Source organism: Paramormyrops kingsleyae, chromosome 22 (genome assembly GCF_048594095.1).
Source record: "Paramormyrops kingsleyae isolate MSU_618 chromosome 22, PKINGS_0.4, whole genome shotgun sequence".
In the NCBI taxonomy this organism is placed as follows: Eukaryota; Metazoa; Chordata; class Actinopteri; order Osteoglossiformes; family Mormyridae; genus Paramormyrops; species Paramormyrops kingsleyae.
In genome coordinates, this window is record NC_132818.1 from 18,842,152 (window position 1) to 18,860,182 (window position 18,031).

The 18,031-nt window shown below is 42.1% G+C and overlaps 1 protein-coding gene and 1 non-coding gene across 2 annotated transcripts; both read right to left on the reverse strand.

Annotated features, from left to right (window-relative positions):
- Positions 1–7,164: 7,164 nt before the first annotated feature.
- On the reverse strand, positions 7,165–7,236 carry trnac-gca (transfer RNA cysteine (anticodon GCA)). Its single transcript has one exon. It is a non-coding gene; the product is annotated as a tRNA-Cys (tRNA).
- A 5,562-nt stretch (positions 7,237–12,798) lies between these two features.
- On the reverse strand, positions 12,799–16,365 carry arl5c (ADP-ribosylation factor-like 5C). The gene is made up of 6 exons (XM_023835424.2): positions 15,932–16,365; positions 15,092–15,152; positions 14,657–14,804; positions 13,961–14,044; positions 13,607–13,758; positions 12,799–13,476 (listed from the first exon to the last, which is right to left on the reverse strand). Exons 1-6 carry the CDS (start codon positions 15,975–15,977, stop codon positions 13,428–13,430), a joined length of 540 nt encoding a protein of 179 aa, XP_023691192.1. The 5' UTR covers positions 15,978–16,365; the 3' UTR covers positions 12,799–13,427.
- Positions 16,366–18,031: the final 1,666 nt, after the last annotated feature.

Consider the following 18,031-nt stretch of genomic DNA (forward strand, 5'->3'; position numbering starts at 1 on the left):
ATCCTCACTCTTCCATGACAGAATAATGGAAAATCAGCATCCAAATTCTCCACACTAAAGTCTGCCTGTTTGAAAAAAATCGCTCACACCCTGAGTTTCGAAAAGCCCCATTAAGTTAAGAGTATGTTGCAACTGCCTAAAATTTGCATTGTTGCACAAGTCGTCGGAATTGGGAAACAGCAGTTTAAAAACAATTACCGTGAATCAAGTCCCTGGTATTGGCAAGCATTTCCTAAAACCGGGCCTTGCAGCTCACAACACTCATAATCCGGCAGGGAGTTATGTGGGCGTGTAAATAAACTACAGTTGGTCAACAAATGCCTCACCAATATAAGCCCTCGAAGTCTCCATAGAACATGCATACTAATGCATACACACAACTCACAAGATATGGCAAGCAAACAGACAACGAAATGTTTGAAACAACAGCCATTGAAACTGTTAGGGGTTTAATGATGCCAGAAACACGGACCTGAGATAATTAGGCGCCGCAGCACAAAAATGATAAAAACAAATTACAGTTGTTTCCGTTTAAGGGATAATGTCGGAACAGGTTGATCCTGTCCTGAGTGCATAACCAATGACGAACGACCACCATGTGTCGCTGTTTGAAGTGGTTAGTGGTAGCTATGGGGTGGTTCAGAGTCACAGCAAAATATTTACCCAAGGAACCCTACTGTTTTGTAGTCGCAGCGGAGAGGAGGACATTGGGGTAATTTAATATAAACCGTGTTAGGTTGTTTTGAAACTGAGGAGCACAAGGAGATCCATCAAGAAGCTAGAACGGAACTCACTGTACTTCAGAAACGATCAAAAATGAGCACAATGAGACCATTTGGTGCAATTTGGTGTGAAGATGCTGGGCTCCTGAGATGTTTAGGAGATACTCACGTATTTTCAATTGGGACATTTTCATATACCAGCTGAATTTTTTTTAGCTGCCAGCCATGGATGCTTGTTTTCCTGGGACTCTATCAGGCACGAAATGGGTTTTTGTCAACAAAGCATCGTACTATTTTTTTTGGAATCTTTCGTTTCCTGAGATACTTGCCTCCAGGCATCTGATGGCCTGAGAAGAAGATTATTTGCTCCATGGAGATAAGCTGATGAATGGATTTTAACAACGTCAGATGGAATCTAGATGCCATACTAGTTTTAAGGGGGTTGTGAAGGATTCTGTGGCGTAGATAGCTGGTGACCTTTTCTTCGAGATGTTGTCCACAATACATGCATACAGCAAAGTCAGATTCAAGTCTCCTGGTACAGGGAGTCACCAGGTTATGAATGAGATCTGTTCCCTGAGTCAAGTCTGTGGGTAAGTTGGAAGAATAATACAGTACATAATAATAATAATTATACAGTAGTAATACTTACGATATACAGTACAATACTGCACTTTGAGTCAACAAACTCACTGATTCCTCGCAGCACTGAAGCCTTGCAACGTTTTCATGAGTTTGTTCATTATTACATAGCATTGTGTTTAACCTGAATGTTTAATATAACAGACTTTATGGCGATCCGTATGTAAGTACGAGTTGTGCATAAGTCGGATGTTCTTAGCCCTGGGTTTCTGTGTAGCGCTGGCTAATGGGACACTGAACGTCTGTTTTGAAGGGTGTGTGAAGAGCACCGGGCCCAGAGTCAGCATCGATCATTGTGTAGAAAACAACTCGGAATGAAGCCCAAAGTGAGGTGCCGTCTGTGACGATCCCATCTTCCTTCGTTGCCCAACACAGATGTCTGACATTTCCTCCTGTGGCCCACATTCCCTGGTCTTTTTCAGTTTGGGCCTGGAGCTTTTTACCAGGAAACGATTAGAATTCGAACCACGGAAGACGACTGAGAACGCGACAAGGACTAAAAAATAACGCCAAATAATTCAATAAACGGATTGCGGTTACTAACGTTGTGGACAAGGAAAGGAAGTCTGGGTGCATTCGTGTGTGGGATGCTCGTGTCATTCCTGAACAGAATACTAAAACACAGGCTTTTTGCGACAGCTTATAAACAGAGTTATGTGCCTACAAGGGATATGGATTTGTTTGAAACATCGTCTGGAGCTGCCAAAAGAACGACTCTCACTATTCTTCATTGTTCCTCGGCTATATTATGCTACAGGGCAATTCCAGGCGGTTTCTAACATTCGCATCATTTATTCGGACAAGTTTGTAGCCTGTATTTATTCACATGGTAGGCGGTCTAAGCAAAGACTTTTCATACTGCTTTGATTTTGTACACCTTTTGCATCCACAGAGACATATTTATTCCAGTAGTTGGTACTTCTGGGAATTTTCTATCAATTCCCATATATTCCTGGTAATTCCTATGGAAAGTTTCCAACTTGGAATACTTCCAAAATTTCCCATCTTAACTTCTCATGGAATGGAAAGTTTCTGGAAAGTTTCCAGAAATTGACCTCCCGCTTGCAACCCTAGTTGTGTGGCAGTTCCCCCCATCGTATGATGACCACAGAGGTCGCTGTGATTTTTATATGATATAGGTCCTTCAGTAAAACGCAATGGGGGGCAAAGTAGACCTGGGGAAACTCATGTGCTGCTGTTAAATGTTCATTTAGCTCTACTTCTAACAAATGGACATAAAAGATCTGTCTTCAATCGCAGTACTACAGGACAGGTCCTAGCCCATGTGCCCTGCTACAGCCAATGTCAAAATAAATGTGCAAACAATAAGAGTGAAAAAATAAATGACTACAAATTACTACAGATAAGACCTATACCCTGTAACTCAGATGTTCTGAAGTCATGACATGCCATTACTTTTTTCATCTAGGTAACTTTAACTTCGTTAATTTGAATACTCTGATGGGCAAATAGTATGAGCAAAGATTGTTAATAGAATTTAACTTATATGCAGTTTATCCACACTATAAAATCATTTGATTGTATTGTAAAATGTTTTTTTTTTTATTTAATCGTTTGATGGTCCTATTAACGATCTTTGCGCATTTTGAAGTGCTGGTTTTCTTGTCGCCACTTAACCCAACGGTTTCCTTCCCCCAGATTGCAACAGCGTGGCGGCCCCCCTGCCCAAAAACAAAGTGAAAACGGCTGGCAAGTTGGCGCTCCACATGGCATAGCTGTTCTGTGCTGGCACTGTAGGGGGCACAAGTACTTATAAGGCTGCAAGAAAGCCAGTTTCAGAAGTTGGCAGCCTAGGCGGTCACCTGTGTGACCTACCGGATTGACTGGCCCTGCAGCACTATGATTGTGCAGTAATTATTGCTGGTGCGTTTGCCTGATGTCATAAACTGTGACCTATAGCTTAGTGGTTCTTGACTGTTGGTGAGATGGTCACCAGCCCAAATCCAAGCAGCTCTTGCATTTCAAAGCAATGACCTGCTAGTATACATAATTACAGTAAAAACTGTCTGCAGTACATTTCAGATTTGTTTGGTAGTGCATTTAAGTGCCTCTCAGTACACTCCATAAAAAAACAGCATAAGACACCATAATGTGAAAAGATTGAGAGTTCAGTTTCAGTTAATCTAGTGGATGACAAAGGAAATGTCAGACCATTTTCCATCCTTGTAGTTTGTGTTACCAACTTAGTTTGGCTTCTTTGAATAATGTCCTGATTTTTCTTTGTAAGGATATTCTGCCGAAACTTTCCTCAGATACGTTATTTCTTTCATGTCCTCCATCTTTCAAAAGCAGTAGACGTCTGTATGTCGTCATCTCTACCAGAACTGTCATCTTCTCATGGTCCCAAAAGTTAGATCTTGCATCATGCATCACTGTCTTGGAAGAACCTCAAAGCCAGCCAGTAAGATTACTATCCTGTTTTCCATTCTAAAGCATAAATTCTGAACTTATCTGTTCTATCAAAATAAAAAAGGCTTCAGGTTTCTGAAGCAGGTGTGTCAACTTCAGAGATCGAAATCATGGCACAACTTGAGAATTTCTTGCATACTTTAAAAATAATCAAACTTCTAACATCTTGCAAAAAGCATTTTTTAAATGTTTTGTGTATGTACAGAAATGTGAAACAGATGCACAAGTAACAATTAAATAAAAAGAAGCCAACATTTCTGCCTTAAGTGCTATCAGCCTTTCTTGCTCTCCCAGTGGGATCTTCCTAGTAAAACAAACGTTAAACAAATAGCAGAATGAAAAGTCTGAAAAAGATGGCTTGTCCTGTTTTTGTCCTCCTTTTTGGCAACCACAGAAAACACCCAAAACACAAAAGGAAAGGAGATTGGAGACAGATTCATGGGCAGAGGAAGGTGTATACAATGTACAAGATGCCTCCTCAGTCAAGAATATTAGCGCAGCTAAGTGATGCCAATAAATAGCGGAACCCAGTCATCTATACTTACGCCCAACAGTGGTCACTAACTGGTCGATCGCAATTCATGGGTTCAAGACAATTGGAGTCAATTGCAGTATCCTCTCGGCCCTCAGGGGAGGGCCAACTTCTCTGGGGGCCCCAGGCTGACATGAGTAGGGGGGCCCCTAATTGGACCATTTGAGCTATTTTTGGACCCAAAATAGAAGAGAGGGAATTAAAAAATATGGAATGTCAATAATACGCTAATCAAAGTACGAGGTGCCAGTGGAAAAATGTATCGATCATGGTGAGTTGGTAAAATTTGCTGACTGGGGGCAATATTTTTATAGATTATAATATCTATACATTTTCTGTAACTTCTTGTCCTATTCATGGTTGCAGGGGTCCTGGAGCATATCGCACAGGCTATGGGTGCGAGGCAGGGAACAAGCAAGGATGGGGCGCCAGCCAATCACAGGGCTCACTCACACACCCAGGATGGGGCGCCAGCCAATCGCAGGGCTCACTCACACACCCAGGATGGGGCGCCAGCCAAGCAGGGCTCACTCACACATGCACACAATATGGTGACTCCAGCCTCAGCGTGATGTTGGACTGTGGGGGGAAACCAGAGTACCCAGAGGAAACCCCACAATGACACAGGGAGAACAGGCAAACTCCACACACATGGGGCCATGGTGGAGACTCGAACCCTGCCCCCAGAGGTGTGAGGCCACGGTGCTACCATGCCACCACTATTATAGAGTATAATATTTGAACCAAAATAGTTACGTAAATGGTTTGTAGTGGACATTTGATAAATGTGTTCAGCAGGGGGGGCCCTTGAGTGCGGGGCCCAGGATTGTTCGCCCCTCCACCTCCACCCCTGCTGGCCTCCCTTCCCCTGTAAGCAAAAACTACAGAGGGGACCCCCCCTCCTCCCCCCAGGTGGCGAAATACAAACTTGGTTTCCCAGATTATTTTCTTTATATAAATAACTCTCATCGTAAGAAAGGCTGAAGACCACTGACGCAGAACGACCAAAACATGGAATGGTGACATGAAAAAAGGGTCAAAAAAACAGAAAGTGCGCCAACAGCGTAGGAAGCAAAAAGGTGCCAGATATTATTATCACTTAAAATCATTTGCTTCTCTGCTGGGGATACAAAGACCTCTTTTGTGCACTCTATAGGGTTAGAAGCCAGCAATGGAATAGTTTAGACTGCCTTGCTTCCTGTGGTCAGGTCATAGCCTCTCTGTAGATGTTTACACATTAAAGCAGTTTCTGTCTTTGGCCCTGCATACAAGCCCTCAGGTTGGCAAAGCTCGCTCTGTTACGGATTTAGCAATGATCAATAATAAGCCACATTTTCTTCTCCAGCCTGACTGGAATCTATACATTGGCTTGCTTTTATCACCGCCTCTCATGCCTGCAGCAGTGTTTTTTGTTTGTTTGTTTGTGTGTGTGTGTGTGTGTGTATTTTTAAAGACAATCCAATCCATCTTTTCCTGAACTCCATCTACATCTAGGGGAGTAAAATTGCATATGTAGTTTTCATTCCTGGTTGCAAATTACCATTGGGTGGTAGAGGCTGCTGTATGGAGAAGCGGAGACTGCACTCAGCTACACATTCAGAGCCACCGCTAAAATATCAGATTGGGCTCAGCAGCTCGGGATGCTGACCCGGTGAGGGAGGCAGGCCAAACAGAAGGACGTGCAGCTTTCTCCCATTAAGCCTCGTCTGAAACCGATGACGATATACTGGTTTTAATGGTGGGTCATTACCGTTATAGGTGAAGAGACCATGATGGGACTGAGTTAACCAGAGGTTTAACTCTTGGCACTTTAACTCAGAGTGAGGCACTTTAGTTAGATCTTCACCAGTTTCTCTCGTTTAATGTCATAGTGGGTGATACACCTGATTCCCAGGCATGTTAAGAGGTGTGACACATACACACATACACACAAACACACACACACACGTTTGTATTCCTATCTTTGTGGGGACCGTCCTTTCATTTCTATGGGCATAACCCTAATCCCAACTATGACAACCTCAACCCCTTCACAGCCTGGTATGGTAACTCCTAATCAGTAGGGGGCAGTACAGAATTCCCTAAAACCCTGACAAAAAAAGGTGCCTTGTTTACAAAAAAGTAAAATATAAACTGCTAGAGTACTTGATCACATCTGCGTTGCAGAAAATCTTTGATGCCTAAGATGGTAACTTTAACCATTCGTAACCAAAAAAAAAAATACAAGACTTTTGGCATTTTTAGTTTTTTGATTGCAATTGCAATTGAGTTTGCCCTTGTGGGGACCGAGCAAATGGTCCCCACACCATTTCCAAATAACATTTGGTCCCCACAATATAATAATATATACGTGTACATAACCCACCGCTGCACTCACACACACTGACACTCACACGCATTCATTTCCCCTTCTGATTAGTTCCAGACTCCCTTCACAGAAGCCCATCTCCCTCCCCTTCCAGCCAAACACCATGGGTAAATATTAATTTTATCCCACGGTCAGAATAGCTGCACCGCACCCAGAGCTGCTAGTCTTCAAAAACCATTTTAATCTCTATCAGCTGCAGTTGGAGGCCATGCACTGTCAGTACCTGAGGCTCATTGTGAAGAACCATGCACATGGCTTTCGTTGTTAACCTTCTGGTCCAGCTGCGATTAATTCAGTCCGATTGTGTAATTCTTTGACATTCTGTAAATAACTCAACAGTGGAATGGAACTCGCTGAATTAACTCAGCATGCTTTAATTGAGGATGAAGAGCATATCTGAGACCTTGCAAGTCACCTTATCTTGAGTTGCGGTGTTCATTAATTTGAATGAAAAAATTTAAAGAAAATTAAGGGGGCACCCGGATTTGAACCGGGGACCTCTTGATCTGCAGTCAAATGCTCTACCACTGAGCTATACCCCCAATGTCCTTCACTGAGGCTGAAATAATCATTTATTACATTAATAATATCACGCATTCACTATAAAATGTGTTCTACCTATATATTGGGCAAGATTTTTTTTCTTGCAGCAGAAGTTAAAACTGCAGGAAAACAATTAGCCCAGATAGTCAGCCGTAACAGTCCAGATACCCCCCACCCTCCTGAGATATATACTCCAGCTTCTTTGCAATACTGGTTAAGCAGGAAGGAAGATTGGTTGATGTATGTCTAAGCAGCTTGAAGCTGTAAAATAATAATAAAAGATACTATAATAATCTCCCCAGGCAGGAAATTCTCTTTGTATCCCCCCAAACAACATGCTCTCTATAGGTGAGAGTAAGCTAGCTGTGAAGGGCAGCCACCCATAGCAGCACCCAGGGAGCTGGGGGTTAAGGGCCGTTCTAAAGGACCCACAGATATGCTGATGCTGGAGGCTTTGCTCACTGAGCCACACACTGGACCCCAATTGTACCAGTCATTCCTAAGACAGCATTACATTCTGCACTAATGCCTAGGAGTTCAACACACATAAGTAGGTAAGGCAATGTCTGTATATGTATAGTGGGGGTGTGAATGTCTGTATATGTATAGTGGGGGTGGGTGGTGCAAGCGCCAGACTCCAGTGCTCCAGATTGGGAAAGTGACGTAGTATCAATAACTGCACATAATACCAGTAAATGTTTGTATACTTTTAAGTGTTGGAGTTAAGGAGTCTGATAGATGAATGAATGAATGAATGAATGAATAATAATAAATATGCTATCTAGGAGTAACTCTTACTTGCAGGGGAAGTAAAATACAAAACACATTCTCTTGTCCTGAGACTTAAATGAGCTGTAATGGGGATTTTTATTATGGTCTGTCTTTATATGCATAGCCATCTAAGACCCACAAGTCAACATTCAAAGCTTCTAAGCACAGAAGTTTATTGTAATCATTCATCCAGATACCTTCTCATTCAAAGGACACCAGGGAATTTCCCAGGAATTAAAACATGAATGGAACAAGACTTCCTGTGGGGACTCTGAATAGGTCTATAAAAAAATTATCTGTCTGTAAAATCGTCTGATCGGACGTAAACGAGGTGCTAACGGATGAGCGGCATCAATTCAATTACATGTTTCAATTCAGTTTTATTTGTATAGCGCATTTTCACAACCTTACATTGTCTCAAAGCAGTTTACATTATCCCAGCCCCCAATGCCCCTAGTGCACAAGCTAGAGGTGACAGGGGCGAGATAAAACTCCCTAGTAGGAAGAAACCTTGGGGGGTTCCAGACTCAAAGGGGGAGCCCACCATCCAGGGGCCGGCAGAGGAAGCAAGATGGCAAAAGTCCCAATTCACACTATCCAACTTTTAACACACATCTTAAGAAAGAGATGGGGGATGGGGGGGGGGTCTGCAGTATTTCCTCCTGAAAAGATGATGCATGTGAAGCTCCAGCCAACATTAACATGAAAAGAGCTCTAAAATGCGCAGATCGTGCCTCAAACAGACCATGTGTGAAGGGTTGGTCAAAGGCTTGGGAGACGCCCTTTATTGCTTTGTTGATTGGCCTCAGACGACGGCAGTGGTGGCCCTGTACCCACGTGTCAGACTGCCCCCTTTGGGGGGCTGTAATGCTGTGGGGAGACACAAACCACTGCCAGAACAACTACTTCACATCCACCAGGCGATGATATCATACATTTCTTCATTGCCAGCAGGCCCGTAGCCAGAAATAAATTTCGTGGAGGGTCCGGCAACCTATGAGTATAACCTATGGGTTACCAAAACTGATGCCCAGGGGCCCCCCACTAAAAAAGGGCCCCAACTAACCTTGTTTGATATGATTTTACATCTAGTGTTTTACAGGGTCATCCTCTATTTTATGGGTCCATCTAGTATTGAAAAATAAAATGATGTCATGCTTTGAACCAATATGTTTTTGAACGTGTCCAAACGCAAATGCAATTAAATTCAGTCCGAGAAATCGATCCCCCTAACATTTCATAAGCCATTTTATAAATCATTGTGAACCCAACCCCCCCCCCCCCCATCCCTCCCATCCCTGGTCTACAAGAATAAATTGTGAATCAAATTGGTTTTGAGAAAATCTTGCGATATTACAGTCCTATTGCAGTAGAAATTCCACAGAGTGTATTTGGTTTGTGTCAGCTGCCCCTTGCCTGAACCATTTGCCTGTCTGTGCGTATGACAATCCTGGATACGGGCCGGCAATCCAAAACTGAAATCCACCCAGCTCCAAAAGCAAAGCTGAACTTTACTCAAGAGCATTTCATATATAAACTGCCTCGACATTTTATATGAAAATATGCCAGCCTATATAAAATGTAAGTTTAGGTCTAACGGGGTTAGCAAAAATAAATCAGTGATCACGCTGCTAAATGTACATTGTGAGGCAGTATTCCCCAAGCAATTATACACAATGTAATCCTCTGCGATCTGATTTGAAAGTAAGCTAACAGGATGTGACTTTGAAAACAGCACAATGGTGATTCATTCCATTATTTTACTTATGACTTAAAGTTTCATTCACTGATATAACGGGCACTCGCTCAACAACTTGCTAGATTAATCAGGAACAGAACAAGTTCAAACTGAATGTTTTTCTTAGTCATGTGCCTGGTATGGTAACTCCTAATCAGCAGGAGGCAGTAAAGAGTATCTTCAAACACTGGCGAAAAAGGTGCCTTATTTAAAAATAAGTAAAATGTTACCTACTGGAAGACTTCGTCATGTCTGCATTTTAGAAAACCTTTGGTGTCTAGGATGGTAATTATCCAATTAGTGGTAGTGCCTGTTTGCCTGCCATTCAGTTTTGTGTTATTTATTTTTTGGGGGGCGGCGGACTTTTCTTGTTGTGGGTGCGAAGGTGCTATACGATTACCGTAGACGACATGTAATGGGAGCCATTTCTCCCTGGCGGAATTCAGTGGTGCATTGTTTCCCATCTCATGTTCCATTCATAGGCTAAGTGGGCTCTTATCTAACAATGGTATAATTAGGTATGGGGCTCGATACTCAATGCGCTAAATTACAATCAGCCTGTAACGCTTACCGTCCTTTACTTTGATAGGTCGTGGATTTCACTGCAACCTAAACGTGTCGGACGCGGGGAACGGAGACCGGTGAAGCAATTAAGGATCTTGACTTTTGTCCATGACGTCCTGAGTTTAAAATTTATTGAAAGCAAAAAATGCTTTTAGTGCATTTATATGCGTCCCTTTATCTGTAGTAGAAATGCCTTTCCAGCTGTTGTTTCAGTACAAAACGGTAAAGCTTACCTTAGCACCCTAAACAATCATCTGGAAACACTTTGTATTTCCTAACCCCACCTTTGCGGTAAAAAAAGGTCGGCTCAAAAGGACCATCACGTGGTATTTCACGACGAAATTACACGATCGCTACGAATATGACTTTACATACTTATACTAATGGCATGGCGGCTGATTGAGGGAGGCGGACGGACGTTTTGATGTGGCCTAAGGTGACAAGGGAAACCGCGCAGGTCTCGGGGCTGCATGGGGCGTCATGGCGATCGGGCGCCGGTACAGCAGACGCAATTAGAGCTAAGTATCCCTGGCGAGCTATAAAAACTGACTTTATCTGCTTGGTATATCTAAACACACAAATATGAACAGATATTTTAAAAAATGGATGCTGACAAAATGAAGTAGTATAAGTTCTTTATATATTTACATAAAGCATTTTCATTTTCACCGTAATAGTTCCCTTCCTTAATATTTGTCATATGTCGTAGCTAGTTATGTTGTAACTTAAATAGTATGAGTATGTGAGTAACGTTAATCGAAAGAAATTTGCATGTGTTTCAGTTTCCGCCATTTATAAGCCCTTTATAAACACAAAAACTGCATTAGTTAAACGATGGTTTGTTTTTGCCTTTAGTTTTTACTGTAGCGAGACTGCCAATAAAAACTGAACTATACCGCACAATACCGGGAGACATTTTGAATTATGAAGGATGTGCTCATTTATTATGTGGCACAGGTGACGTCACTGTCCCACCACTTCCTCAGTTTACAATGAGGAAATTACTTGCAGATAAAGATACACGTCAGCACTCATGTTCACCTCTTGTTCAGTTTATGCCACTTCTGGGTAAATATGAATAAAAATTTTCGCTATGTTTTATCACCTACTTTGTCTGAATGGGTGACACTCCAGCAGTTCAACACCAATGTCCTGGGGCTGTTTGCTCAGTGGTAGGAACCAACTTTCACAAATGGGGGGTGTCTCTTTACAGTCCCCTGACAGTGATTGCCCACAGACTTTTGTTCAAGTGTCTTCCCTTGCTTAAACTACAAAAGAGTTCTGTCATCGGCCACTGTCCCCCCCCAGTGCATTCTCATCTAAATGGGCTGTGCAAGAAATGAAGACAATGCATAAATACAAAAGATTAAATCAGCTCCTTTGGGGTTTCTTTTCGTACATATGAGAAGGCCCCTTTTTTTGGGGGGGGGGGGGAAACTTATCTTGAGGACCACGTGAATTTCATCTCCACTGGCTGACGAGTGCTGTAAAAGTCCCCCTTTTACCCGTTCCCAGCTCTGGGATTATTCCTGACAGAGGAAGTGTTTGCATACGTACAAGGTCCCGACCTTGTGATGTTAGAATTTGAAAGGTAGTAGAAAGGTACAAGCACAATAATTTAAATTTACCGTAGTATTTCCTTGAAATAAGCCCTCGACCACACCTTGTACATCTTCACGCTTCAAAGATTTTTCTCGTCCTGGTCAAAGGATGGGCGTATAAGGCATCTATTAAATCTGTACAGTGTGTAGGCATTATTTCCCTTTGAATGAAATCCAGTTCAGCAGAATTAAGAGTGCTTTGTGTCCCAGTATCTGCTGTCTTTGACGGTGATCCCTTCTGGTGGCACAAGTGATTTATTACAGTAACAAAAAAGGGCATATTTCAAAAAGCACAACTTGTAAGGGAAAAAAAAAAATCAGACCCTATAAATAAATGTTAATCAAAATAATGGATAGAGAGGACTCTGGTTCATTAGCAGGTTGATGTTACTTTTAAGAGGCATATTTAAGAGAACACAATTAATGAACGGCAACCACATATTCGCTTTTAACAAATAAACCGTAACAATGTATAAAATTACACTGGCCGTTTTTAAGGTGCCTGTAAAGAGCTGCCCATGGAAAAATACTGAACTAGACCTTAGGGTATAAATAGGGTAGAAAATTATCCCTCTAAGTGTATTCAGGTTTTTCAGTTCCTCTAGTAAAAATAGAAGATCTAGGACTACTAGACTAAGGCAGTTATACATGTATTGTTGTGAGAAGTTGTAGCTTAAAAGGCTCTAAAAAGTAGCTGTAATTTCACTCGGCAGCTGAACATCAACTCCGCACACAAACACGTCAGCATGTTAGTTGCTTCCGTTACGGCCCAGTTTCAATGAAAGGCAAACTTTCCTGTTAGCCGGCACTCCTCCTCGGAATGCAGAAGCAGGCAGATTAGCCTGAAGGCAACCATATGTTTTGCTTGCTCGAGACCCACAAACCACTTTAACGTAGACATTTATTATTATTTTTCTTAAAAAAATACATTAGCGTTTTAAAAATACTGATTTGAACATTCTTGCAGCATGCCGTAACACTCGCAATATCAAATGACCTTCAATATGTCTTTCATAGACATTTCAAGTAAGTGTTTAACACTAGGCTTCTGGTGAGCGGAATGGCCTGGTTTCTCCTGCGGCCAAAATCCTTCTGGTCGCAGGATCATCCCCTCACTGAAACTGCCCTACCGTGTGAAAATGGGCGCTTCTTGGCTGAGGTCATGGCCTCTTAATTGCAGTCTGGCCATGTGTGGCTCCAGGAAAACGACGCTCAGTAAAGTCTTTGTAGTCATATGTTCTGAAAACGTACATATGCATACACACACATACACAGTTCCATAGCAGGGAATCCTGAAGTCTTCTTGTCAGATTGTCCTTGCACATTTGTCCAGAGGCAGGCACAAGATAGTCAAACATAAAGGTTTGGTGTAGCCTGTCTTAAGAGGTCCTTTGTCCCACTGTTCCCTGGCAGATCTCCTCCACAGTGTTGAAGGCCTTGCCCGAGTACTGAAGAGGTCTATAAAAAGTAGTCCCGGTAAGGGTTGTGCGTTACCATGGCAGCTGGCGGAAGGATCTTAGCTGGCCAAGACACGGGAACGCATCCAGTCCAGGCTGGCAGGTAGACTGATAGAAAAAACAAGAAATACAGATATAAGAACAGGGCAACTGTTTATATAATGACTATGAGATAAGACACTCAGACGTCTAGTAGCTGGCAGAGAAAACCACCCGCCCACAGTGAGGTGTCACTCACCCTTCACCGGTGAGGGCACAGCATGCCTGGATGTGCCAGGAGTGACCTGTGATGGAGCTGAGGGTCAGGCACTGGGAAATCTCAGCCGCAGTCATCGAGTTCTTCATGTCCTGCTTGTTAGCCAGGATCAGCACAGCAGCGTTCTGGAGGTCCTGAAGGTTTACAGACAACGCAGATATTTAGAAGAAGAATACATTTCACAGATGCATGTCTGATTCAGCTAATGAGAGGCTGAATGAGTAGCCAATTCAGTGAAATGGGTGTGGCACCAAGAAAAGCAAAACAAGTATATAGAATGGATGGTATTTTCTGACCATTTATGCCCTCTGCACTACAGTGCCCTCTGGTGGTTACCTCATGAGCTAGCATACGATGCAGTTCCTCTTTATTTAACGTGATGCGCTCTCGGTCAGTGCTATCCACAACTAGGATCACAATCTGAAGAAAATACAAACAAAGGAGATGAGAGGTTAGAAGAATATATATCTTTTTAAATATTGTATTAAAGTTAAAGAATTTAAAGTAGTCACATTTGTGATATAAATTCCTTATTGGATACCATCAACGAGGCCTTCTCAGTGGTAAGGAATTTAACAAGAAATCCAGACATGACTGTCTGAAGTTTGCAGTGTTTTGTTGTGTGTGTGTGTGTGTTTTAATTTTACGGGCATTGGGTGTTCAGGTTAAAATAGCATTTATAAAAAGTGTGTCAAAACTAATAGTGTTGAGACTGAAAAGGCTGGCATTGTCACATAACTATGAGATAGAGAACTCTGCAGATAAAAAGAAATGAAAAAAATGCTCATTGCTGTTGCCGAATAAACACAAAACATTCCATAATCATGTGAGTATAAAGAAATGATACAGTACATTATAAACATGTCCCACACTTATGCAATGATTGAGGCCAACATGAAATGAACAGGGCTGCATTTACCGAAAGCATAATTGCTAACTACGTTACATAGTTGGAACCATGAAACTGAGTGGATCCAACCATGTAAGCTGCCAACGGGAGTGTTTGGGAAACGCATCCCAGGTTAGTAGTACCTCTGTATTGCAGTAGTAGGAACTCCAGCTGGTCCTCAGGCTCTCCTGGCCACCGATGTCCCACACTAGGAAGCGGGTCTTCCGGACAGCGATCTCCTCCACATTACTGCCAATGGTGGGGGAAGTATGTACGGCCTCTTTGGTTAGACTGAGGAAGACAGACAAAGGGGGTTAGTGGCGGAGCTCACATTTGTATGGGGTGCAAAACAAAAACAATTCTGGTCACAACCATGTCACCTAAAACTGACACAACTGTGCAAAGTGAATATTGTCTTTCCTGTTGCAAAATTCCTTTCAGTCTTCTTTTGTGCAGAAACTGTGAAATGCAGACACGTTGATGCTCTTTTTATATACTACTGAAATTATGCTATGAAGCATTCAAAGCAAAGAAACTGTGAAAGTGACAATGTTGCTGTCCTTTCCTGTGGTACTTACAATTGATAGAGGATTGTGGTTTTTCCTGCATTGTCCAGTCCAACAATGATTACCTTGTGCTCTGTGTAAGCGGAGACAGAAGAACATTTAGGGACACACGTTGGTGTTTTTAATATCAGCTTTACTTCATCTCCTCTAGATAACACTGCACACATCTTACTCTAGCACTGAGGATTTAGGGCAAATTACACAACCATGGCAACAGCTCTCCATTCCCCAAGTGATTTTCCACATTGTGCTACTACTGCTAGTGAGTCTTACAAGGTTTATTATGAGACTACAACAGCTTTATTTTGCTACGAACCTGCTTGCGACCAAGTCGCAACTCTCCGAAAATGGGGAACCTATGCAACCATGACAACGTAAATACAAACCAATATCTAAATCGTCGCACCAAGCAAGAGATTGACAAAGTGAACGATTCCTTTAAGAAATAACAGTGAACATTTTACGTAACGTTCAAATGATAATTTCCCCCTGATAGACCTCAGCCACACACGATCACTGATCACCAAATACTAATTCGTGGGTAAGTGAAAATAATAGTGAAAACTCCCACTTGCTTCATTTGTATTTTATCGCATTGTTCCTTAGTAAAGAAGAAACAGTAACTGATTCGTGTCTGCACAGGCGGTTATAAACATCCACGAAGGATCTGCTTGTATCCAGATGTACTGCTTTAGAGCTAAAACTCCGTGATGCTAATGCTAAAACTAACGCTACCATTCTAGCTGTTGGCTTTCAGAGTCAAAATACTCCCCAAATAACAATTCAAGGGAAAGTAGATTTCAGCTTATACACTGTCACCGTACCTAGTTATTGTAGCAAAAATATTCTTACCTCGGTCACCGAAAATGGCCATTAATTTGGCGAAGAGGAGTCCCATATCCAACCGCAGCAAAAATAAGAAACCGATAGCTCAGTGCAGGAAGTGTTATTTCTTTTTAATTATCTGTTCTGACATCAAAAGGTATAGCTACACTGGGGTCTGGCAAAAGTACTTGGATGACGGCAAGTCTAATCAAGCAACTGTCTCATTTACAGACGACAGCAGCACCACACCGCCAAGCACATAAAACAGTAGTATATCACCAGGTATATATCGTCACGTATGAGCCGCGATCTGTCACAGGAGTATAAAGCCAGATATCTCACAAACTTGTTCGTCCACGTCACGGCGAGCGTCCGCGTGCCAAAATTCCCACCTCAGGCCGACACGGTTTCTACCGCTTCAACAATAACATGACGTAAGCATGGCAGAGAGCGCGTGGAACGGGGAGCGCCGCGTCGATTGGCCAAGCGCCGGCTCGGAATGGAACGTTCGGTTTAAAAAACCGGAAATTATACGCCATATATGGAAAGAGTGGTGATTTTCGTGGTGTGCTTTCAGGGCTGGTTTGGGTTTCTGTTCCTCAGTAGAGATTTCATTTTCTCTGATAGTGTACTCCGTTTTTTAACGTTAGGAGAGGAAAGTACAGAACTTTTACGGGATCTTTCAAGTCGCGACTATATTTGTTTATGATTTGTTCACGATTTATACTTCAGTAGTAACTGTTACTACGAAGTATTTGTGTCCCCTCACGTGAAGTGTTATCAATACATTAAATACACCTGTTATTTTATTAGATTTTAATATCAGCCTTAACTGCATTAAATTAAGACACATACGTGCCGTGGGTGTACGGATTTGATCGCAGTTCTCATCCGTTTTACTTGCCAGGGAGACGTTATCTAACAATACTGCAGTTGGGGGAGGGGAAGGGGAGAACACAGAAATACTCCATCAAAAGGAATTTAACTCTGAAGTAATAAAATCATAATTACAAATGCTGCCACCAGGGAAACTCATATTCATATGAGTCAGCTGTAAAAGATGCCTGACAATCCACATTCTGATATGTGACTTTCCAAAGCAACATGAGACAACTATTGGTGCTCGAATTGCAGATGCATCAGTAACCAAAACATTCTTACTGCAAGTGTCAAGGAAAATGGTCTCAAAGATCATGACAGCAAGTGGTAAACATGGACAAACTGCATCAGCAAAGAGGAATAGGAGTACTGACAGGATAGATGGACACTCGATAGATGTAAACCCCCACAAAAGAATGATCTCAAAAATGACCATAAAACTGTACGAGCAACTTGGTGACCCAGTCTCAGCACAAACAATATTGTGAGTCTCAACCAACAATGTATGATGGCTTGGGGAGCTGTTGTGTGGGAGTCATTATGCTTTCTTGCATAGTAGTATGATGTCCAAGAATTATGAGGACATATTTCAGGACCAGGTGCAACCTCATGGTGCCAACACTCTTCGTGATGATCCCATTTTCCCAGACAATTTATTAGTGATCTCATAAACACCATGATGAATCCCTTTGCAGCCAGCTTGCTTACACCTACAGAGAGCAAGTTGGGGTAGGTGTGACAAGAATTTCTCTATGGGGATCAATAAAGTATCAATTATTATTATTATTATTATTATTATTATTATTATTATTATTATTATTATTATTATTATTATTATGTCAAATGCCTTTGTTGGTCTCCTCTGTTACCAGATATACAAATCATTGAATCCTTGGGGCAGGATAACATTTATGGATAGGGGCTTTCTGGAGTGCACATAAATCCCTCAAAAAGCTGGTTTTCTCAAATGGTCCAATATCCCAGTGCACATAGTTCAGAACTTTTATGATTGTATGATAGAAGCATATGAAGCAGTTCCGAAGGCTGGTTTAAGTCAGATAAAAAACTTCTATTGTGTTTCCTGACTTTTTATTAAACTCGGGTCACCGTGTTCTTCGTCAGTCTGAGGTGGTATTGTAGAGTCTGATCGAATCGCAAGGCTTTAGTGTCATGGCATGTTTGGGAATATAAAAGGTGCTGCAGAGTTCACTTCTGTGTGGAAGGTTCGTAGTTGGTTAGAGTGGAGTT